Here is a 25,885-nt window from a genome sequence, read left to right on the forward strand (position 1 = left end):
CCTAGATATGTGAAGTGGTCAACCACATTAAGGGGCTGTCCGTTTACGGTGATCAATGGGGCTGAGTATGTTTTATTGGGCGACTTCTGGAACATGACTTCTGTTTTCCCGAGGTTTATAGATAGACCAAAAGAGGCGGCAGCGTATGCAAATCCGTTTACCGCGTTCTGGAGGTCATGTTCATTGTGTGCTAGCAGGACGCAATATTTAATTCAATATTTAAGTATTTTTAAACTCCTTGCAACTTTTGGTTGGACCCCTTTATTTTTTTTTATCCAGGGACGGCCTTAGACATAGGAAAACTAGGCAGCCGCCTAGGGCCTCCGATTAGTGGGTCCTAGCAAATGACTAAAAAAAACTAGAGAAAAAAAAGCGAAACTTGGATCAAATTTCACACATACCAGAACTCTATGCCTCGTCTACAAGCATAGTTCCAAGTCTCTACAAGGATTCAAGATGCCACACGGAACGCACTATATGAATTTATTTTATTTTTTGATTTAGATATACATGTAGGAAAGTTTTAATTTATTTCGTAATTTTTATTTTTTGTTTGTTTTTACATTTTTGTTTATTTCATTTGGGGCCACCTAATTCATTTCGCCTAGAAGGCCTTTGCATTGCAGAAGATTGCAAAGTTTGCTGAGAGCATTCATAACAAGTGCAAGTGCCTTAGGCCGGCCCTGTGTTATTTTTCTGGCGTCGTAACGCTATCTCACCCAAGAATTCTATTATCTTTTAATAAATATTATAGATAAATATACATTTTTTTTTTTTTTTAAATTTTTACACACGTATTCAGCCATTGTCGCTTCATATGTCCTAAAAATAGTTTATACAATGTCTTCAAAAGCAAGTTTTGAGTCAAGATGTTTCTTTATCCAAGTCATCAAATTGTACGAATTCATTGCAGTGCTCAAATCTACTGTTTCACTTAGCAGCTCTTTACTGACAAAAATGACTTTGAAGAGCATGAAAAATTTGTATTGCTTCAATGTTTCATACATTGTTTCTGCTTTATTTTTAATTATCGCATCATTAGTCTCTTCACCTAATTCATCGAGTGGGTCACAAATTTGAGGCAATTGATAACAAAGTGCATCACACTATTCAAACCAAATGCTTTCGTTTAATTCATGCATGTTGTTTAAAAATACTCGAAAATACATGTGTAGATAAACTTTTTAGACCGCACAAATAAGTTGCACATGCCAATGTGAAATGCGAAAGGTGTTTGCGCATTAGTCCCTTCTCTTTTTCCTGGCCAACCTCCAAAGTTTTGGACTAATACTCGTCTTTTATATTTTTGAAAACAAGTTGCTGTCCAATATTTAGATCTAGATCTAGTCTAAGTCTAATCTATTATCTATGTAGCAAATGTTGTAATTTTAAGATAAATAGCTATAAATAGTGTCGATGGTAAGCAGTGGTATACATAGTAATGTTTTTAATTGATTGCATATCTATACGTTTTGGCCTAAAACAAAATAATTTAATAAAAACTAAAAATAGGATTACGACTAGGCCTGAATGCCATCACAAGTAGATCTAGGACCACTGAAGTAGTCTGGGAATAAGGAAAGCGTAAACAATGCATTGCTAGAACTAATTATTGAAGTCATTTGTATACATTAGGAATAGTATTCTTTAAAAGAATGTGCATTTTTAATTTTGATATATTGAGCATTCGTTAAAAAATGATAAATCTTGTATTGTTATTAAAGCCAAATAAAATATGCTTTATGAAAATAATTATTTAGATGCTATTAGGTAATAATCTAAAAATTTGCACCTCCCTTGATAAGGCTAGACGGCAGACATGATCAATGACGTCATAAATATTTTGGGCAGATACGATCTCATCACTAAAAGGATAAGTAACAAGACAGAATCGAACACGGTATATAGATCTACTTATACTTACGTGACGTCTGTCAAGATTTTCTTGTTTCCCTGACATTAATAAGTATGATAAATTAACATCTAAATTAAATATTATGCTTAATTTTAAATTCCAGTAGATGTTTTTAAACATTTCCCCTTTTTTGTTTGTTTTGTTTACCTTTTTAAAGGTCTGTTACTAAACTAGAGTAGTAGACTTGATTTTTTTTTTCATTTGAAGTATAGATCTATAATAGATTTAGTCAGATAACAATATCTAAAAAGAAAAGAGAAGAAAACAAATAATTTTATTTGTAGTGTCTCTTTTTTTACCTTTAAACAATTTTTTAAAAAGTAAATATATAGATCTAGATCTTGATCTAATTAGACATTGAAATCTTTTCCAACAATACCCTGGAAACGATATTCCAATAATCGATATTGCCGCCATCGTCGCATTGTCTCCATTTAGAAGATGTTATTATGTCTGAATTGTGTCTAAGCAGAAGATAAAACTAATATATGGATCTAGAGTCTAGATCTATATCTGTTTGAAACACATCTACCGTAGGTTTAGAGTTAGATTAGAATTAGATAGGCTAAATCTAGATCTACTTATCTAGATATATTGTAGATGTACGCTTTGTTTTAAAACTAACATCTAATCAGACTAATCATAGATGATAGTTAATCATAGTTCATACCTCTGCTCAATTATTAAGTCTATCACTATCTATGTAGTCTATAAATAGTTACATAGTAGAAAGTATAATAATAGTCTACTCTAAGTCTAAAAACTAATCTATAAAATAGTAGATTAAGATTAGATTAGATTATTATAAACTATATTAGAATTTTGTAATCAAATTATACCTATCCTTAAAATTAGAGTCTAGTTTAGTCTTAAAAATAGAACTTAGATCTGTATGTATGTCTTTTCCTATAAATAAGTTTAATTAGTCTAAACTGAACTTTTCCTGTCACTTAATTAACTTGTGTTTAAAAGACCTATGTCTAGATTTGGAATCTATTAACATTATGTCATTATTGCAACTGTGAACTGATTGTAAATAACATGTTTTATGCATGAGTTGGACTATTGAACTAATTGTATGTCTAAGCTGTCTAATATGCGTTTCCACTCAAGTGCAGATCAATAGATCTAGACTAATCTAGACTGACTAGACTCTAGATATCTAGTCTACTGTCTAAACTAGACTAAGACTTTCTAGATCTATATCTAGAGACTATAGGGCCTACTATTGTATAGCTAAACGTCTGATTCTAGACCTAGACTAGTTCTATCTATATAATCTAAATCTATAGTGTCTAATTCGTTAACACCAGCAGGTGCGTAAAATCATTAGTCTAAGTCTAGACTAGAATAGATCTAGAGGAGGTCTAGAGTCTATTTTCTAGTTCGAAATCAATATTCTAGATCTATCATCTAGTTAGATAGAGAAATATGTCTTAACTAAATGTCTAGGATCACGCGAATGCTTGACCTCGTTCTAGTCTAGATCTAGATACAGATTAGAATGATCTATAGATAGTAGATCAGTGTCAAACAGGCTCTGTCTAATATTTAAATGTTTATTTAGATACTAAATGTTTTGAATGGAGATGCTTACACCCCAGTCCAAAGCTCTAGAATCTAAATCGTGGATTTTAAAGTTTCTTTTTGCTGTGTGTGTGTAGGGCCTACTCCATAGAGCTAGATCTAGAACGACAGAATCTAATGTAACCATAACCCTAGTCTAGTTCAATAGACTCTAAGCCTAAATGCAATGTACCTACATGCATGCTGCCAAGATCCAGATCAAGATCAAGTAGTTATATATTTTTGGAAAATACTTTTTGCTTTCCTTTTAAAATACTGAGCGCTTCATACTGTTTTTAAGCTGGTAGTCAAATTTATTTAGTTGTATTTCTAGAAGTCTTTCTCACATTTAAACTCTTTGTGGATCGATATCTAGATTCTTAAACCATTAAAAACGTTTCATCCACACTTCTAACTTTTGTGAGCTGCTGAGAATCGCATGGTTGGTGTTCTCGAGATCTAAAAATGTAAAAACTCTTTAGGGCAGCCAATAATTAGCATAACCTACGTGCAACTACAGACTATGATTGATTAGTCCTGAGTTAATCCACGTGTCTCTCGAACCTCTAGAGTATTCTTTACAAGACCCATTGAGTTAAAAAAAAAATTAATATAAAGGATTACTTTTAGCTAGGGAAGGGAAAGTTTTGGCGCCAGAGAAAAAAATGTCATCTTTAACCGTTATACTCAATTTGTGTATATCAGATGGCTTTATCCTTGCGAACACTGGTTTTCCTGTGGTTGGGGTGTATCCATGCTTGAACTATCTATCAAAGCCTAGTGATGGACGGTTCGTTATGTCCCGTTGGTTGTTAAAGTGCACGGTTCAGGCCAAACTTTCACTTGGACGTCCACGTTTCGGAGGAAGAAGAAACCGTATTTTATGCTCTTTATTTCCCAGACTTTCCGATGACCAGGTTCGGGAAGTAAACCACTTGTTCTTGTATGGAAATAGATCTATACAGGCATAATGCGCAACCGCAGCTGTGTTTTTTTTTTAATCCATGGCTTTTAAAATGGAGAATTTCAGCTTCACACGCCACCATTCAAATGGAGTAAGATATTGAATACTACTTAGCCACCTCGTGGTATCGACTCATAGATTAATGTTTTCCAGACATCTTATGGTGCCTTTGGACAATTTCGTTCTTTGTATATTCGTTATAATATATTTGGCGGACATCTACTTTGCTTAGGATCGCACTTGTCAGGCTAGTTTTTTTTCATTTTTTTTTTAAATTGTTTGTTTAGATATAAAAATGTTTCTTGATACTAGGATCTTCTCTTTTGATGGTGTTTATTGGTACTGTCTAAATCGCGAAGACCCATCGCTACTGTATAATAGTGGATTGCATCCTTTTTAACGGTTGGTCGTTGTGCTGGCCACATGACACCCTCATTAACCGTAGGCCACAGAAACAGTTGACCTTTACATCATCTGCCCATCCACAAAACTGGCACAAAAAAAAACCGTCTCAAAAGGACCAATTTCATACAGGAATCTCTAAACCTAAAAAAGAAACACCAACTTGAAAAATTTACTCTGGAATCCTCGATACACTATAATGAATCTCCACCCTGGGACGAAAGCCCTCTTCCTACTATAAGGGACCATATTGAAAACATAAAAAGAAAATCTGATTACAGACCAACAGAGCTCAAGGAAATAGTGAACTGTTTTCTACATACCAATTACCCTAGCAATCAGTGGATCAGAGTTTACACGGATGGCTCATCCCATAAAGCCACCACAAATGGAGGAGCTGGAATACTTATCGAATGGCCAGATGGAGGAAAACTAGAAAAATCCTTTGCAACTGGAGAGCTCTCTGACAGTCACAGAGCAGAAAGGGAAGCACTAGCACTAGCTGCTACCATGCTAGCAAATCATCCAAGTTCCCCTCACAGTCAGATTGTCTTTCTAACAGACGCAAAAACAACCCTCCAAAGCCTGCAAAACTCTGATTCCCCTTATATTAAAAACCTCAGAACAGCACTCACAAAGCTCAACCACAACAGCAAAAAAACTGTCATTCAATGGATACCAGCTCACATACAACTAGCAGGAAATGAGAAGGCTGACACACTCGCCAAGAGTGGGAGAACAAACTCACAAGTAAACTCTGCTCTCTATCCAGAAGAAATGAAGAAATTAATTGTAGATAAAATAAATGAGAAATGGACGAGCTCCCATCCAAATCACAAGAAAGATGATGCTTACTATAAGCTATCCCGACAAGACCAGCGTCTAATCTTTCGACTCAGGACCGGACACAACAGAATGCGACAACACATGTTCCGGAAGCTCAAAATTGGAACCAGTGAAATCTGCCCATGTGGAGTATCACCAGAAAATGCCGACCACGTCCTCCAAAACTGCTCTCTCTACCAAGAGGCCCGTATAAGACATTGGCCCCAAATCACCCCAATAGAAAGAAAACTATATGGAGAGCTCCCTGATTTGGAAACCACTGCGCAGTTCATCTCATGTATTGGTCTAGTCATATGAACACTCCAACATAACAATGAGAACGATGAAGAAGAAGAAGAAATCTGCCCTATAGACCACAAGGTCTGAAATGGAAACTTTACTTTTTTAAAATCCTCTTTAAAGTGTTCAATAATTATTTAAAGGAATATATACTAAAAGAAAATGATTAGAGTCACGTGCATTTGAAATATTTTGGCCAACTGGATACTTAATAAATCTATTAGTCAGAGAAGGAGCAATAAGCCGACTAAGAGAATGTTTTTTTCTATACAGATTAGTAAATTAGCATTTTACATTTATCATAAATTAAAGATGTACAGTTAGCATGTTGTCATTTATGTTCATATGAGAAATATAGCATGTATCTAACGGTGCCTTTGATCGAATTTTAATACATCAAATAGTTTTGTATAAAGAAAATTTGTTTATAACCGATACAAATATTTAAAAAAAAACAACAATAATAAAAAAACAAAAACAACAACAAATGTTAGGAACACGTTATAGTTTTCTGTGTCTCGGATGAATTTCGCAATCTCTTTCTACTGGTACATTATCTTATCTATATCTTTCTGTACATTATAAAGAATGTATACATTAATTTTTAACTACAATTCTCAAATTGAAATGTAGATAATTGGAAATACAAAATTTATACAAACCTTTACCTTAGCCAGGAAAAAAAGTTTTTCTTTAATAGTTTGAGATGCATTTGGAAAGTGTTTTTAGAGACCCCCGTGAAGGAAAAGTGGCTATTGGATTGTGCTCTTTGACTGACCACATTTAGATAGAAAAACAAAAAGGCTATTAAAATTTTTGATTTCACACTCGTATCAAGCCCTAAAGAATTGCAACGTCTACTTTTGGTCAAGTAAAAATCAATCCCCAATCCCCCTTTTAAATAAATATATATCAATTTTACACGATCAAAGGGATGAAATATGTGGGAAAGAATCAAAGAGATTGTTTTCTGTATCATCCCTCTATCTGTAACATGACTACAATGCAATTAACAAATGTTTATGACGGAAGACATATTAGGAACTCCGTTTACTACTTAAACACAAGCGGTGTTGCACTGTCGCGCTAGTGTAGTGTGCAAATGTACACATATACCAATATATTACACGGTCTCTCCTTTGTTAACAGTGGTACCTTAGCTCTTGGCCATTATTCTTTACAGAATGTATAGGTCTATAATCCAAAGCCTTGACCTATCGACATTTACTACATATAAAATGTATTGTGTACACAGTTATTGTATGTATGTGTGAACTAAAAGTGTGAAGTCTACTCAATAGGCAAATAAATGAAAGCTATGTTTAAAAGACTAGATCTTCACCTATACCTAGAATTAAGGAACCAAAAGAATTGTATAAGTTTGTATATCTATGTGCGTTGGTTGGGGTGGTGATGGTTGCTTTTTTTTTTTTTTATTTGTATACGAGGGGAATGAGACAAATGGTGAGAGCTACTCAACTGTATTTTATCCTTATCTTCAAAGAAGCTCGAGTATGTAAAAGTGCTGTCAGTAGATACGCTTGATCTAGAATCTAGATCTTACCGACGAACCAACGAAATGACATTGGTGGGGATGTTGGAGGATTTTGTGTAAGGGGTTTTTCTCTTTCATTGTTCTTTTGCATAAAATAGATGATACGTATTTGATCTTAAAGGGTGATAACTGACGGGGCAAAGACATTTGGCTATCTATGGTAGGATTCCATGCAACAATTATGGCTACAACTACTGGGCCAAAGATGCGTGTGCGGGGTCTAAATTGTGATAGGATAGGTTCCTCTCACACTGTTTCATAGGTGTTTTAATTTTTTTGTTCATCGGATGCAATCGACAGGCTAAAGAACATTGCTTGTGTAAGGAGAGGTAAACGACATTTGTTTACATGACATCCTTATCTAATTTTTTTTTATGGTGGGAGCAACGCAACAGTATACCACTTGTCAAGTCTACGAGAATTCACCGGCCATTGTATGTAGGGGGCGTTAAAATACGGACCACTCTACGTGCTATGGGGTCGATGCAAAATATTACAAATAAAAGGGTTGACATGGCCTAACTTTCCAGCAGGGATATCAGCTACTATATATGTTATATATAATAATAACAATGTGCTTGAAGGGACATGAGCTACTTGTACATGTAGTAAGTTATACTTACGAAAGCTTGCACTTTTATTTCTAAAAATGATCTATGCCTATTTAAAGCACATACAATAAAAAAACAAGATATAATAGCAGTTTGTGTTGATCTGCAATTTTTTTTATTTTTGTGTGAAATATTTTTAAATAATAATATAACGCAATTTATCTTTAGTACTACATGTAATTACTGTAAGCAATTATTTAAAAATAAAGATTTTAATTTTACAACTCACTCTGTCTGACTGTCTGATAAAAAGTTTGTACACGTTATTTCAATCTCGGATCAGGTTTAGATTTCGCACAATTATTTCTTGTACCTGACAAAACAAGAATCATTACAAAAAAAAAAACAGAAAAAAACAACAATTTGTTTGGTATCGAACAAGGGACAGATGTGGTGGCATGAGATAAATTAGTCCCCTTAAGGAGGCTTGAGTTTGCGAACAAGTTTTTTTTTATGCATTTAAAAAGCGATCACGGTAACAGTTAAACACTTGGCGACAGGCGACAGTGAAAGGATCCAAAGTAGGCCTAATTGATACATTTAATATAAGCTTTGTTTTTTAATAGCATTTTTGTTTGTTTTTCTTGTTGTTAATTATTAGTGAATAGTCTAAACTTGTGATGTGAAGTGAAAGTCTAATTTTAACATCACATCACAATCTCTTATTGAAACATATTGTCCATACCGTTCAATAGATCTGTCTACAAATGCCGTTAAATGGTTCCAAACATATGATTCCATTAATTGTGTTATTTTTTAGGTTTGTTTTTAATATTTATTTGTGATAAATCTTACAGTTGTGTGTTTCTCTTTGTAGAGGTAGTTTATCCCATAAGGCTTACCAGCTTTTTAAAATTCTTCTTAATATTTAAATTGTAAAAAGAAAGCTCACTTGGGGTCTTTGCTTTACTTCATCAAAACGTTCATTAGCTTTTTATTACACTTAAGAAGTTCTTGTATTCTAATTGAATAAAATAACATACTAAAAGCTTTCATGGTAATTGGTAATTGCCAGAGAAGCTTCCACAATATTGAGTAAGAAGACCTTGTTTAGGAGAACTGTTCTTGAATTATTCCACCGCACCGTAGTTCATACTAAATATGGTTGTTGGCACGATGCAATAAAAAGCGTGGCGGAAGTCCCGCTTATATGTAGGATGAGCTGATCATGATGGTTATATTTAAATATCGCGGGGCCCTCTCACGCGCTAGGCCTTGGGCGGTCGCTTTTGTTCACCACCCTAAAAGGCACCCTCTGCGCTATTAAGTTATAGGGACGCACATAGTTAAATAAAAAATTTGGTGCTTGACTTCTACATTGTAAAGCTTTCGAAGGTGCCTTAGCAACAACAACAACTGAGAATAACCTCTCTAATTTATTACCAGGCAGTGGTTATAAAACATTTATAATTTGTTCTGGGATGTATGATGCGATCAAGATTTTTCAAGTTGTTGTCAAAGGATTTGGACTAAACGGCGACTATTTCGTTAGGTGTGTAAAAAATAGTGACCCTTACATATTTTAATGATAAACATTTTCTGCCAGTTAGTCGTCTTTAGCTCAAGTAGCTCTTTCTTTCTGTATGAAGTGTTATGACGTTAAAAATACACTGTGATGTCATTTCTTTGAACAGTGAACTATAATTATTTCCCCGAAATCTAACTCAAGGAAACAATAGAAAAAACGCTATAATTGAATATAGTTTGATGCTAAGAGGTAACAAAGTTCCACGGCCTATTGTTTTAGTGACAATATCTAAATGAGATTGGTCTGCTAACAATGCGCTATTAAAGGAAATTGAATTATTCATGTCCATTTTGTTTACTTTGGGTAGCACAAAATAATAATATTAAAAGAAAAAACAAAGCCGCTGAGGAAAGAGTTAATAGGCTACAGGCGAAAAATTAGTGAGCAAAACTGAATATTTGGAGATCCCCTCTCACTCATTTTTTGGTCTCCCTCTCTGAACACGACGAGAGCTTGGGTGTTTGGCTCGCCATTGGCGCCAGATGCTGACACCACGGGCCGTTATTGACAGCCGTACCGCTTGCATCTGATTGGTTGTTGAGAAAGCAGGATTAATTTACGGCCGCTCCGGCCTAATGCTATTTATGTTGAGGTCATGCAGTAAGGCGATCCATTCAATACAGCGTGAGCAGCACCCACATCTGCCGTGCATCGCGTGCTGCCGACTGGGATAGAACTTTTTGTTTTGTGTTCCTTTTAAACGAAGAAACTAGAATACATAGAAGAGAAAGAGAGAGAGAGAGAGAAAAGAGAGGGAACGAAAATAAAAGAAAGCTTTAAAAGTTTGGATTTTTTTACTTTCTTCTCGAGCCTTCGGTTTTAGTTTATCTTGTGTTTTGTTGTTTGGATTATAAAGAAATATAAGCAATTAATCTAAATGCAGGTATGTACTCACAAGTTGTGAGATAACCATGGCTTCAATGTTTTCATATAGTTCTATTTGTATCCCTTTTATGCTTCAGTGGTGATAACCGCTTCTACTTCTTCTAACTGTGGTAACTTGATATTCAAACCGTGTGATATAGTGGCAGTGCAGAACAAAGGACTACCATACTTCACCCTCCCCAACAGCTGCAGTGGTATGGCCCAAAGCTGCAGTCAAAATAGTTACCCGTTGTGTGCTCCTGTCATGGTAAGTTGACCCCCCTCCTGCCATCTTCCAGCCCAGCCACTCTGTTAGCTACCCCTATCTTTGATAGAACTTAGAGTCTAGTATCTCTTCTTATGACCACTGTTTCTATTTTAGCCACAATGACTTTCTACTCAAAATAACTCCTTTTCTTACTTAGGCCACTGAGGTTTCGTGCTTTTTTTATGTTTATTTAATTGTTCGTACTCTTCAGTTTTGGTTTTCAATGGCCGGTTTGCTTTTTAGTCGTTTTTATTCTCTCTTATTTTTCCGTAGTAATATATTTTTTTTTAAACTTTTGATTATAGCTTTTGGTGTAATATGTTCATGTTAGTTATCAGTGTTTTGGATACAAGACAGCATTACATTATTATACCCCTTTTGGTTCACTATTGTATTATATTAAATAATAATTCTTTTATTTAGAACGCTTACTAGATCTAGAAGTTAGTATTAAGTGATTACGTTAAATGTGATTACACTGAAAGAAAAGCGCATTCAGCCAGTGTTATTTAACACGTAATGATTCTATTTAGTCTAAAGATCGATCTATAAAGCGGAGTCTTTAACCACTCATTTGAAATAGTTCATTCAAGATCAAATATAGGTGTAATAACATCAAGAGTGACATAGCTCTATTCTGCTCGCTAACCGTTGGCCACAGAAACAGATGACTATCATCTGCCCCATAGATCACAAGGTCAGAAAGGGGAACGTAACTTTAGCTCTATTCAGGCATCACTAGGTTTGGGGAACAAAAGTATTTTTATTACTCTACTTTCTCACCCTTTTGTTTGTTTGGTCCCTTTTAAGCTTCTCGCTAATGTAGGCCTACATTCTTTTTTTTTTTCCTCTGTTATCTTTACTTGTTATTTTAACATTAACTTGTTATTTTTACATTAACACTAGAGAATTTATGTAAAACAGATTTAATATATATATATATATATAAATGTATGATATAATTATAGACTATAAATACATGTTTTGCTATGGGTGTTTTGTGAACATCCTGAATTTCTAAGGCAGTTTAATAAATCGTTGAATTATTGTTAACTTTTATTCATACTTTACTATATCATCATTTACGTTGCCTTCATTTATTTGGAGTGATATAACTTTGTCTTTTGATTACATTACTCCTTTCCTTTCTGTGATATCATAAAAATTCTTCATGATACTATTGAGGGATATCTTTGTTTTTCATTTTCCAGATCACACTTGGAGACCATGCCATGATGGATCAGTCATCTGGCATCACACAGAACGGGGGAACAACCTCCCCGTCACATTCTGACGATGGTGTCAGTAAAACCAATTTGATTGTAAACTACCTGCCACAGACCATGTCTCAGGATGAAATACGGTCTCTCTTCTCCAGTATAGGAGAATTGGAAAGCTGTAAACTGATTAGGGATAAGCCAACTGGTAAGTATATATCACATTTCATTCTTATTTAGCTTTAATCTTGTCCAAAATAAACAGACTTCACATATACAATACTGTACTTTCAGAAACAAACATCTATTTAATGAATATTAAATCCAGTATCTCCCAGTAACTTCAATTACTACGACTGACAGCGTTGGCTTTTAATAATGTAAAAATATTGTTAGTTGTGTAAAAAAGGGAAAATGATATTTCATAATGCTCTTTCGTATAGAACTGAGTGACAAGACAGGGACAGACGACACAAGAACACAATCGTCCTTTTAATCATCAGAAAACTATCCTCTATTTGTAAATATGCTAAAGTCACTCTTAGACCAACTTAAACCTAGTATAACTATCCTATACCTACTATGAAATTATCTAATTCACTGTAGTTAACGATATTTGTGACCTAATCTGCAAACTATCCAATCCCAAATTAAACCTAAGATTTATATGGAGATGTAGGAAATACGCAGAATAACGTAACCGGAGATGATGTCTTATTAATGGAACTTGATGAAACCATTCCCTGATTACAATTTGTTTTAACTATTCAATTTTCACGGCCATTCGTTTTGTTGGCTAAAGCCACTGCTACAGAAACTGTTGCTCACGTAAGCCTATACCACTATCAAGATTTAGATCTTTTCTTTTGACATATCACATAGGAGAAGTGATAATGATGAGGATAAAAGAAACTTTTTTCTGTTTCATCTCATTTAGCATTATTTGAACATAGACGAAACGTTTTTCTGAATATACCTCGCCATTCTCTTCATCTTACTTATAACAGTCAAACCTTTTACCTTGGATGTGGGCTTATAACAAATACTTCATTTCCAGTACCAGTGTATTGTATTGTGGCTTCTATTAGAACACATGTTTCAACTCATTGTGTCGCCGGCTGTTGTAGCCGCTCGGTTTTTATTGATTTTTCCTGGCTGGAAAAAAAAAAAGCCCCCGTCCCCCTTTAAAATATCTAATACCCGAGGAATATTAATCCAGGAACGTGAGTAACACGATTTAAAATAAACGTAGCTAGAGTGCAGCTGGCCTTTTTGTCAAAGGTAGCAAACAGTTCATCAAATAGTAATGTCTAACAAATGGGAAGGGTAGGGCTTTTTTTTTTTTTGGTTCACAATGTGTGAAACTTAATCATATTTTAAACAGGAATATATTTAAATGCGGATCGACTGTGACTGGTCCGGGTCTCTTTATGTTGGGACCGACTCCTACACGGCTTTTTAGTTGGACTGTGTAGTCGTTAAAAGGGGGGGGGGGGGAGAGAGCGTGAGGCCTTAAAGGCAGAAATGTGAGTAAGGCGCGGGTAAAAAAAAAATCTTGGGTAGAGACGAGTCCTTTGCACCGGTGGCGTGTGCCACGACGCGTGCGGGACAATAATCTCACTAATGTTTAAAATAGAATTGGGCTGGGGGGTCGAAGCGGTATTGTGTTTGGAGGGGGGAGGGGGACTGAATAAAAACCAGGTTAGTAACGGGCCAACTGACACGAAAGAAAGATTGACGTTCAGCAGCAGCTGTTCACGTTAAGTTGTTCTGTGCCTCCGTTTTAACACTTGGCAAAAGTGGACCAGATTGAAAACTGTGTAGTCCATTTCTTAATGTGTAACTCACGCGCCACCTACAGAACCCCATGCTGCACGTGCAACTCACCCAAGTTTCCTTTCTCCCATCGATTCCAGCATTCCATGCCTATAATTTTACGGCCCTAAATCACGAATGTTTGCCCGCAGTTTTCTTCTTGCTTATGTTTTAATTCCGGTGAACGGCCTCGGCCTCCGCGTTTTCTATTTGCGGTAGCTCACCTACTCCCATAGTTTTTTTCTTCTTCTTCTTTGTCTCCGCTACCAGCCAGAAACATGACTTGAAGGGTAGGGGAGAAATGGGAAGCCGTGTGTGAGTTCGAAGGCTAATCAGAAAATACCCTAGAGGAGTGGGTATCAGCAGGATACGTCCTTAAAAAATGAATTTCCTGCGTTTCACCGTGTTGCTGTTTTTTTTTTCTTTTTCTCTAATGTGAAAGTCAGATTTGGCTGTATTTTTTTTTTAGTTTTAACATTAGTCTGGAGGGCGAGATTAATATAAGCACATCTCACACTACAGTGCTTATGTGTCTATTATGTGTATTCATGTGTTCATTATCTCTCTTTTTTCCCCTTACTTTCTGTATTTCTCATGCCTTTTATTTATGCATAGTGTTTGCAATCTTTTATTCAAATGTTATCACACTTCACGGTTATAGGCCTAAATACTGACTTTTGATGGGTGTAGATATGTTTGTTTTTTTAAGTTAAGCACTGTATTCTTAAAATGTCATGATTTGAACTACTCTTTACAATGTTAAGTAAGCTTTAGTCCAGCTTTCTAAGCTCATGTATTCGCTGGTCTAGTTGAGGATCTTCGTTCAAGAAAAAAGCTGATTTGTCAGATATTAGGAGTGAGGTTGATCGAAACGAACATTCTAAAAGTGTTGAGTGAATAAAAAAAAGTGATAACCTATTGAACAGTTTGATTTAGAAGCGTGAACAATGTTGAAGATCTATTTGATAAATATAGCTTGTGGTGTTTAGCTGTACTGTCTATACAGCTTTATTGGACTGTTTTGTTTCCTTGTGTCATTTGTTTACCTAGATCTAGGTCTATTTCATTGTAGTAATAGTTTAAACTTTCATTGTTACATTGTTCTCAATCTTAGTTAACGTGAAGATTAATAACAATAAATAAATAAATAGTAAATACCCGCTCTCTCTCTCTCTCTCTGTCTTTCTCTTGACACATTCCCATTCACACATATTCTTTCGCATGCACACACACACCCACATACACACACGCAGCCCCATAGATGTAGTCGTTAAAATGATTTAGGTTAAGGCCTACATCTACTTCTATTTCACTGTTTATCAAACACCTTCATGCGAATTTTCTCCATTTCCCGGAAGATTTATGAAGACCAAGCAGGTGAAGGTTTTCAGATAATGTAATCTGTGTTATTTAAACGTCTTGCAAACTGTGGTCGAGAATCCTGGCCAAGAATTTGTAAACTCATTCAGTAGTCTCGAGGTTGTCGTGAACTACTCTCGTCAACAATTTCCCGCTTAGTCGATTGGATCATTAAGGGGCTGTAATAAAGATTGCAGCCAACTCGACATGCGCCTCAACAGCACACTCTTTCTCACAACCAGTATTTATGGGGCTGACAGTGTACTACCTTCAACAGCGGGAGCTTTATCAAGAGCGAATTGTAGACTTCAAAATTTGAAAGATATACAGTAAATAAATGTGTGGGCACAGTCTCTTGTTGTCTTTGTGAAATAGGCTTATGGTATACAAATAACTCAACGTTATAAAATGCGTCTACAATAACTGAAACATATGGATAATAAAAAAACAAATGAACAAAGGAACCCAATAAAAGCTAGTTTCTTTTTTAAATTCTCTATCGGGGAGGTGCAGCAGACTCAATGCTAAGAAGAATATCTCTTCTGATCAATCCACATTTTGGTGATTGATATGACAAAAAGCTCCAGAATACCTTTGTTATTTATCCTTTCATTATCTTTCGGGCTTTATCTTTCTTTTTTGCTAATTGAAATAAACTAAGTAGTTAGTATTTGTATAGAAGTGTTTGTTTTATATATATTCTAAAAGTGGCTCTGATATTAGGAATAAGCTTTGTTTTATCTAAATAAAAAAATGAACTCCAGATGAAAACAATACCTATCACATTTATATTAAATTAATAGGAAATAGGAAGAGAACAAATTGTAATAATAAATGGCTCTAAATCAACACCAATAATAGTAAACTCAGTTGTACCTCAAGGAACAGTCTTAAGACCACTACTGTTTCTAATTTACATAAATGACCTACCAAATTAGATTAGTTCAGAAACAAAAATCAAATTATTTGCAGATAATTGCATAATATATAGAAAAATAAAAACAACACAAGATACTGAAATTTTACACAACGAATTAGAAGAATGATAAATGGGAACCAAATTGGAGTTGGCCCATGTCTTTACACCCACGAGATTTCTATTTATTATGAGTAACAAAAAAAAAAAAAAAACAAATAAAAGCTACTTACTTTTTTATGGTAAACCAGTTACACAGACTAAAAACTCAAAATATCTAGGTTTAATGATAAATCCCCATATTGATGAAATTATCAAAAAATCAAAACAATAGGGTTTATTAAAGAACAAGAACATAAAACTAAAAGGCTATTTGACTTTAGGCCAATATTAGAATATGCATCCTGTGTTTGGGATCCCTCAACTCATGAAAGCATAAAGAAACTAGAACGAATACAAAGTAGAGCAGTGAGATTTATTGCAAACGAATATTCCAATTTGATTATAGTAACACCATTAGTAAAATAACTAAACTTAGAGACACTTCAGGACAGAAGAATAAAAAGTAAACCCAATGAAATACTCAGAAAGACACAAAGATGATGGCACATTTCTTATTCCATTCGCTAGAACAAATTCCTACACGTGCTCTTTCCTCCCTAATGCCATTAGAGAATGGAATGGGTCGCCTGATTGAGCCGGAAAACCAACTAAGTCATTGATAAACATGCATGGTTAGATTGACACTTGAAATGCGTAGGACGAATTGATCTTTTTTTTAAAAAGTAAAGTCTGTAATATATAAGAATATATTTTATTTAAAACTCTATTTGCTGAAAAACGGTCTCAGCGAGGCGTTTTCTTGTCTAAGTTACTTTTGATATGATTCGAATAGCTGTTATTACAATTCCTTAAAAATAAACGTTTTGGGTAAGACAGATGTCATCTTTGTTTCTTTTTACTGAATGATTGGAGTAGCAAATCTATTTCATGTAGCTTACTTGAACTCTTGCTGTTATAATGAGCATTGCTACACAGCTAAGATATTCTTTAGATCAGTGGGGGGGGGGGGGGGGAGTAGATTTCATAATGTGTTTCTCCTTTTCGATTTCTCTTTGTGTGTAAACTCCAGACACCATCAGCCTGTGCTACTCACCAGTTAGTACGACACGGGTGAGAGACGGGGTGGTTGCCGGTAGACGATAACTCTTAAACGGTTCTGTCTGTGCTCCATATTTAACATACCTGGGCTCAAAACATGTTTTTCCAATTACCCAGTGAATGCACTTAGGTACGTAATGCGGACGTTTAAACCAGCATTTGTTTACATTATATTGTTATTAATTTGACGTCGTTTTAAATCTTCCGAGGAGTGGTACTCTAGACTACACTCTTACAATAGGTGTGGTTTTCAATGGCACTTTCCTTTTTGAAACGATATTTCGTGAAAAGCTTTTAGACGAACTCATTCAATTAGCTCGTTATGGAGTTGTACCTTATGTAGTAGAAAGCAATGTTCCGTAAGAGAGTTGGTGAAAGAATAGTGCAAACCTAATCGTCAGCCCTGTTTCATTAAAGCGATCTTTCAAACCAGCAATATCTTTTTATTTTTCCTGTTACCATTTTTCTTTAGTCCCCATATTTAATTCGATGACATTCGTTCAAAATAACATTAATTTTTGACATACACGACCGAGGTTCACACAGTGACACATAAATAAAATCAATATACGTATAAAGCGTATTAACTAGTTATTTAAAAGTAGACATTAAAGCATCGAAGCTAGTCAAGTTAATGTTATATTTCTAGTTTAACATTTAGATCTAGTTAAATTGTAAGATCCAATTACATAGACAACCCATGTGAACTGATACAGACCCTCTGATTCCATCCCCAGGCCAGAGCCTTGGATACGGGTTCGTCAACTACAAACGACCAGAGGATGCCGAGAAAGCGATCAACACACTGAACGGTCTTCGTCTTCAGAACAAAACAATTAAGGTTAGGCTCTTTTTTATTCCCTAGCTCTTTGTCCTTGTCAAGTCAAACATTAGTATTAGGTTATCTATTGTAAATAGCAAGTTACTAAAATTCCATACTTTTCTGTTTAAATTTACATTTATGGGAAAGCGGATTTTTATTTGAGATTTTTTTTTTCTGCGATTGAGAAATCTAATGCTATTATTATTTTTAATTGTAACTTTTATTTCTAACCAAAGTTTGAATGTATTGTATTTAAAACTTTGTTCTAGATCTAGTCTCTTGACTATTATTTCAGTCCTGACTGTTTGCCTGAGGCCTAACCTAGTCTACATTACCTGTACATGTGTACGTTGTCTCTATGTTTTCAGTTTGGGCTTTTGAGCCCAAAGTAATGTTCCACTCCCCCAAATTTTGTTTCGTTTCATGTCAAGCAAAAAGAGCGGGAAAAAAACAGAAGGTCTCCAAGTCCAAATGAAGTTTCCCCTTATGGCTGTTTTAGAAAGCAGCCAATCATCCATCAGGCTAGCCTTCTGCTTTTTTTTTTTATATCTTTTTCTTTGAAACTTTTTGTTGGACATACTTTGAATAAACATTTTCTTTGATTTATTATTTAACTATTTCTTTTCAGGAAGTCCAATGTTATGATTTGGTTGCTACTTTTTTACAACATGGTTATCCTTTGTTATCTTCATATACTTTGTATTATTTGGTTATTTCAGTTTTTTATCAAAACAGACATAATTACAGTCAAATATCAAAGTTAGATATATAAAGAAAGATTAGAACAATTGTCTTTCAGTTTGTCTTGGTCAACCCAAACGAGAGTTTAGTAAGAAGTTGTCAAAATAACATTTGCTTTTTTATTAAATTGAAGTATATATCTTATATCACTCATCACTTAAAAAAAAACACATGTATATTAGGTACCATTAAGGTTAAGCGTTAAACAAAAGAAAAGCTACTTCTAACAATTTAACAAACAAAAAACCGATCTATCTCGTTTGAAACATAGCTGCACAGGCACACTGTAGTAATGTCAACATGTCCTTTCCTTTTGTTCATTTTTTTTTGTTCATCTTATTTATTTATTTATTTTTTGGTCCTCTATTTGTTTTTTTTCTTTTGTTTTGCATTTGTTTAAACGTCTCTGTTGATTTTCAGGTCTCCCTAGCTCGCCCCAGCTCTGAGAATATTAAAGGTGCTAACTTATATATTAGTGGCTTACCAAAATCTATGACCCAGTTGGACTTGGAGGCACTGTTCTCTCAGATCGGAAATATCATTACTTCAAGAATACTTTATGATCAAACCACAGGTACTACTCCCAATGTAGACACAGTGCACACCTACACTGTACTTTGTTTCCAACCACCTGCTGCATTATTTTTTTTTGTTTGTTTCTGGTGGTCTGGCAGTAGTAGTTGTTCTAACCGGGAGAAAGAGTTGTGTTCCGATTCTACACAGCTTTTGGAATGGCAAAAGAAAAACGAAAAAAAAAAAGAGTTGTCATTTAGTTGTACGCAAGTGCAGCCTATTCTTTACCAGTTGTTGTTTTGATTTCTTTTTTTTCTTTCTGGGTTTTGGACTCATTCGCGAATGCTATGGGTAATGGACATATTGGCAATGAAATGGTCTGTGGGTTGGAGAAGCTTGCGTTGTGTATTCCCTTTTTCCTTTTATTGTATACTCCTAAGTTTGGTCGTCGTCTGCTGCCAACCCTTTCTTCATGACAGTTGTTTTCTAAATCCTCTATCTCAGTGCATGTAGCAAGATTTCTACCAGCCGCTGATACCTGCTCAACAATTGCCCTTGGTTTTGTCTATTAATTTTAACAATTTTTGTGTCTGTGTGTGTGTTTTTTTTTTTTCATTTTTGTTTTGTTTTTCTTTCGTGTTTTTTTGTTTTTGTTTCTGTTTTGCAGGCTTACTATAAAGTGTTTTTTTTTCCTTTGTTCTTAAGAAGTTTACTTCCCCCCCCCCTCTCACTTTTGGATGATTGCTACTTAATGCGGACAGTTCCTACTATCTTGAAGAGGGCAACGGCGTCGTTGAGCTTCCTGTTTCCCTTCTGCGAGGTTACCATTTTAAATCCCCGCCTTACAAAGGGAATAAACTTGAACTTTAACTAATTTTTCTAGGTATCATACGCAAGGCCCAGTAGTGAAACAATTAAAGGCGCCAACTTGTATGTAAGTGGGCTGCCAAAGTCAATGGCCCAGCAAGATTTGGAGAAGTTGTTCTCTCACTGTGGGAAGATAATAACATCGCGAATTCTTTATGATACAAACACAGGTCAGATCAGGTGTTCTTCAGCGTCTTCTTGTTGCCGTTTTTTTTTTTTAATTTTCATTTTTTTCGTTTCTTTCGTTTCTATTTTTTCTTATGTTTAGTTCATTTTCTTTTTCCTTCTTTGTTTTTTTTTTTTTTTCGTTTTCTGCATGATGGTCCATATTTCTAGTTGTTGAACGCTGATCGTTTTGTTCCAATTACAAATTAAATTGATTTCATCGTTATATGCTTTTACCTTCCGATATAAGCATATCTTTTCTTTTTTTTTTCTTGTTTTTGTTTTGTTTCTTAGTTCACACTTTCACAGTTGCTAAGAACAAATGGGTATTCAACATTTTATTTGTTCTCTTTTTTCTTTTGTTTTGACACTGTTAGGGTTTGAATTTTTGTCTAATTGAAACAAAACAAGAAATCCCATTTGTATCTCTCTCAAAAAAAAAAAAAACATCCATTACTTATATTGTAAACAAAGGTGGGTAGTCCTTCAGAGAGTTCAAATCTAATCTTAAAGTAATCTGTGTCAAACTTTGAAATAATTGGTAGATCTCATGAATAGCACTTTCAATTTTTCTTTCATTTGGTTTGATACTATTTAAAAATAAATATATAATTAAAAAACCAGATTGGACTAGTTAAAAAACGTTTTAAAAAATTGTAAGTCTATTTGTAAAATTTACATGTGGAAGAGTTCAAATTATAATTTCTAAATATAAATGGACATTATTTTATTTCTATTTATTGATCTATTTTTACTTTAAAGACTTAGTATCAAATGTTATTTTCTTGCTAGATCTTGATATTGTCATATAAAGTGTTGTGGACCATTCATTTGCTTTTTTCCTAATTCTTAATTTGTTAAAACTACTTACTTCTGTAGGGATAAGTAGATAATTTCTTTAGTTTTGTCTTTTTTTTTTTTTACTTTGTTTAGTTTTTCCATCGTATCAAGTTTAAATTGACAAAAGAACCTGTGGCATTTTCATTATGTACAAAAACAAGAAAAACCTTTTGGGATTAGCAATGAGAATGGGCCTTGTGTTGACTGATACCTCGAGTACTTACCTTTTTAATGTCTTGATACTTTCTTATTTATCTCTGGTTAACTCTTTCAGCTTAGGTTTAATTAATGCATCTCTCTCTTTTTTTTTTTTTTTTTGAACTTTGACTTTGTACATGATGGAAATGCATGTGATAATAGTGCTGCACATTTCTGCTATTTTGTCAGTGCATTACTTGAAGCCGTATTCGTACGTTTTGTATTTTATATTCACCTGTCTATATGTTTGAGACTTTTTTCTTTTGCATTGAAGTTCTGTTTATATCAATCACATTATCAATATTAGCTATATCAGTTTGTGTGCATTGTTATCATTGTTTTTGGTTTTTTTATTAGAATTACTTCAAGATGCGAAATTGCTGTACAGAGTAGATATTACTATAGATAATATCAGTACATTGATAGATTATAATGTGCTCACAAATAAGTTTATCCATGAAGTAAATAAAAAGATTGATCCTTTTTTATACCTGAGTTAAGCTTAATAGATTGGATTAGAGATTAGCAAGGTCCAATTAATTTATCTAACAATTGACATTTTACTTTGCAGGCCTGTCTAAAGGTGTTGGTTTTATTCGCTTTGATCAAAGATGTGAAGCTGAACGTGCCATTCAGAAGTTAAACAACCACATTCCTGAGGGTTGTTTGGACCCCATTACAGTTAAATTTGCTAATTCCCCAAGCTCCAACAAAAATTTGGCCGGTATGGCCCCCTTAGCCCTGGCCACCTATCTGTCACCCACTCATCGACGCTTTTTCGGACCCATTCATCACGCCACTGCCTCAAGCCGATTTAGGTGAGTTTCACTTGAAAGGACAGTTTGTGTTGGTTCCCTATTTTCTGTAAGTAAAAACAGTTTAAGTAATGTAATGTTAGTTAATTATTTCTTGGCATTTTCGCTCTCAGGTACTCACCTTTAGAGTCTGGTCTTCTACAGAACACTATCCTACCCACAACACTCACCACGGCAGCTTCGGCAGCAGCAGCTGCAGCAGCAGCAACTAGTAGCAATTCATCCACCACAGCCCTCAATGCCACCGGCTGGTGTATATTCGTCTATAACTTGGCCCCAGACACTGAGGACAGTGTACTGTGGCAGCTCTTTGGGCCCTTTGGAGCTGTGCAGAGTGTGAAAGTCATCCGGGATTTTACAACACAGAAGTGCAAAGGATTCGGTTTCGTCACAATGACCAACTACGAGGAAGCTTTGATTGCAATACAAAACCTGAATGGATTTACTTTAGGGAACCGAGTCCTGCAAGTTTCATTTAAGGCAAATGGGCGTAAACCATGACTGTAGTTTTCATACTTATGTATCACTCTATTTACTCCTGTAATCCAACTTAAATTACTAGTGTACAGAAAGAAAAAAAAGAGCTTATACAAAACTAAAATTGAAAATTGAACACAAAAACTCTTTCCCCTCCTACCATAGACTTTACACGCCAGTTTGTATGAAGACATAGAATAGTTGAAATTAGGCATCTCTGAATCCTCATAATATAACTGCCTTCACATATAGAGCTGAAACTTGTTAATTGTTAACAATAACTAACTCTTTTATCAATGAACAAAATATCAGTTACTTTCCATTACTATATATATAATATATATTTCATTTGCACATTATGTATAACAGAACAAATTAATAATGATATACATCTATTGCTATATTCTACCTATATGCTCAGGATTCTTCAACATGTTTATATATACATATATATATATATCTGAAAAAAAAAAGCTTACAAGTGATATCTAAGAATAACAAAATAAGTCTATGTCTGATTTAGATTAGATTTATTGAATACCTGATTTTTATGTAGTACTTAGTCTGAAAAAAACAACAACAGAGTTTTATAAGCATACAACCCACACAGAGAGCCTAGCACTATAAAAACCAAACAAGCAAATAGTGACATTGTCATCACTTTTTGTAATGCTGTGAAGAAATCTGCTAACCACTTTGACATTTTTTTTTTAAACCAATGTTGGGTGATATATATTTTTTTTTATATAAAACAAACAGTTCATTTGGGGCTGAAATGTAAATTTGTAAAGTTTTTCATTATGCTGTAAGGACATATTTTACAACTAATTTATAACCAATTTTTTTTGGTATCTTTTTTTTTTTTTAAATTTATTTTTCTTTACTTCCCCAGTTTTTCTCTTTTTTCCAAAACCCCGATTTAAAAGAATGTTTATTCTAAAACAAACAAAAAAAAAAAAGCAGCAAAATCACTTACCTATACGACCTTTTCCCCCTTTTCTCCTTGTGCATAATCAATAACATTTCAATGAATGTTTTATTCTTTTTGTAGAATTTGAGTTGGATTTTTATTTCATGGTTCATTATTTTCTTTCCTTTTTTTTTTTGGTTGTTTTCTTTTTTTTTTTTTAACATTTTAAAATGTTTTTTTTTAAAAGCTACACTTTGCAAAACATAACTGCATAATATTTGTCATGTATGGATGTTTGTAATGTATTTACTGCGCTTCAGGTGCACGTAGAAGCTCAACGGCTCTTATTTTTATGTCTTTTGATTCTCATTATGTAGACTTTGTGTTCTAGTTTAAACCATCAAGCTTTTATTAGTTTAATTCTTTTCTTCTGGTCTTCTTTGTTGTCTTTTATTTTCTTCCATTTCATTTCATTTAATTAGTTTACTTTTTTTTTTAGGTTTTAGTTTTTCTGGCTCCGAGAAGGAAACAATTTTGTTCTATGCTTTATCTATTAAACATTTTTTCTTCTGTTTATATACTGAGTTTGTGTTTTTGTTGTGGCATGAAGTATACATTTTTGTTTCTTTACCTATATATATATATATATATATATATATATATATATATATATATATATATATATATACCATCTCATATATATAAATAAACCATCTCTTTGTTTAGCCATCCTATGTAATGTTTTACAATGACTGACTTGGTAAATTTTTTTGAATCATCTTTTTCATTCAAGCTGTAACCTTTGAATAATTTGAATATAAGAGTTTGATGTAGCATGATCATCATTGTTTTAACTCTAACCATCAGTGTACTAACTATTGAAAACTTTGGAAAGACATCAGAGTACAAATTCTAAACCATTGATTACTTTAGAACAATGTTGATAATGACATGAACTTGAGTCTCTTCATTGGCTTTGTTTACTCATGATTTTATTTCTGTTTGCTCTTTGTGTAAGCCTACCAAATTGCAAATATTTGTTCCGTCGGTTTCACTTTGATGTTTTTTTTTTTCCTCTCCTACAACTAAATAACTGGTTGGGTTAAACCGGTTTGTGTCATTGGTGTTATGTTATTAGAACTGTGAGGAATTGCTGATTTGAATCTGAGCAAATAGTTGAGATCTTCCATATCGCAAGTTTGCTGATGCCCTTTTTTTTTTCATTGGGTCTTCTTCATTGTTCAAGTGTTGATTGTTCTTTGAACTTGAAATAATTTTTTTGTTTAAGAATCACCCATTCGCTAAGTATTTTTCTTATATATGACAAAGACTTAATGAGTTCTGGAACTGATTGATTCTAAAGTCTATGTGAAATCAATGCACAGTAAGTAATGTCTACCCACCGCGTGGCTATCTGATATAATGAATTGCCTTGTACACACAATTCAGTAATGTTAAAGTAATCAATGTTCTCTTGGTCCTTGCTGGTAAAAAACAATAACACGATGGCATTATAGCATACATAACCCAATGGAATGTTTATCTCTAGATGTATTCCCGCAACTGCCAAGTGGACTCATTATGGAATGGGCAGCCTTTTCATTGATTGTTTCATTCTATCGTCATCGCTACCATGTGATCAATATCTTTGTTAACTGTGTTTTCGTTGCGTTTTGAACGTTGTTTTCTATTGCTGTCCAAGGATTGGCACACAATCTTGGAAATGTTGAGCACTGTTGCATGCTAAGTGGGAAGTGATTTTTTTTTAAACTTAACAATAAAGCCTGGCTTGTTGATGTCACAAATTTGGATCTCAATTGTAACATCGGTAACACATTCATCTTGAGTACTGACCTCATTAGGATGTTTGGGATACGCGAGATGGCAGTATTTTTTCAATAGGGTGTCATGGATTGAGTCAAGTCTTGATTTCGCATAGATTTCTCAGAAACCTATAGCCTATTTATTATCAGTAGGCCTAAAAGTGCTATCGGAATATGCAAAACACTTGTCTGAATTAGGCCTTAAAAGTCGCAACAGTGCTTAGCAATGCTTTTGTCTCTAATTTCTCTTTCTACTGTTGTATACAGTTAAAGTTGAAACATGTGATAGTATTATACATAGGCAAATAAAATAACCAGTATGGGTTGTTTTTGTTTACGGGAAATGCAAAAGGCACCTGACGTGTGCCATAGAATTCTTCTATTGTATGCAACATTTGTGCTTATCCCAGTGCAACAGAAATGAGTGCTGTTTGTGACTGCTGTTGG

The 25,885-nt window shown here is 34.3% G+C and overlaps 1 protein-coding gene across 11 annotated transcripts; it reads left to right on the forward strand.

Annotated features, from left to right (window-relative positions):
- Positions 1-1,831: 1,831 nt before the first annotated feature.
- Positions 1,832-24,191, forward strand: LOC106060642 (ELAV-like protein 1). 11 transcript variants are annotated; one of them, XM_013218653.2, is made up of 8 exons: positions 1,949-1,966; positions 9,525-9,630; positions 10,629-10,798; positions 12,010-12,223; positions 17,983-18,107; positions 20,227-20,380; positions 21,985-22,231; positions 22,342-24,191. In XM_013218653.2, exons 3-8 carry the CDS (start codon positions 10,748-10,750, stop codon positions 22,727-22,729), a joined length of 1,179 nt encoding a protein of 392 aa, XP_013074107.1. In that variant the 5' UTR covers positions 1,949-1,966; positions 9,525-9,630; positions 10,629-10,747; the 3' UTR covers positions 22,730-24,191. The 11 variants fall into 11 exon arrangements, with proteins under 11 accessions (XP_013074069.1, XP_013074107.1, XP_013074117.1 ...); XM_013218615.2 differs by lacking the exon at positions 9,525-9,630 and having other exon boundaries at positions 1,832-1,966; XM_013218663.2 differs by lacking the exons at positions 1,949-1,966; positions 9,525-9,630 and adding an exon at positions 2,322-2,448.
- The last annotated feature ends 1,694 nt before the right edge of the window (positions 24,192-25,885 follow it).

Source organism: Biomphalaria glabrata, chromosome 5 (genome assembly GCF_947242115.1).
Source record: "Biomphalaria glabrata chromosome 5, xgBioGlab47.1, whole genome shotgun sequence".
Taxonomy (NCBI): domain Eukaryota; kingdom Metazoa; phylum Mollusca; class Gastropoda; family Planorbidae; genus Biomphalaria; species Biomphalaria glabrata.

Coding starts and splice junctions, on each gene's coding strand:
- LOC106060642 (XM_013218615.2), top strand. Junction 10,799..12,009: donor CGTTGTGTGCTCCTGTCATG/GTAAGTTGACCC, acceptor TTCATTTTCCAG/ATCACACTTGGAGACCATGC. Junction 22,232..22,341: donor ACTGCCTCAAGCCGATTTAG/GTGAGTTTCACT, acceptor TTTCGCTCTCAG/GTACTCACCTTTAGAGTCTG.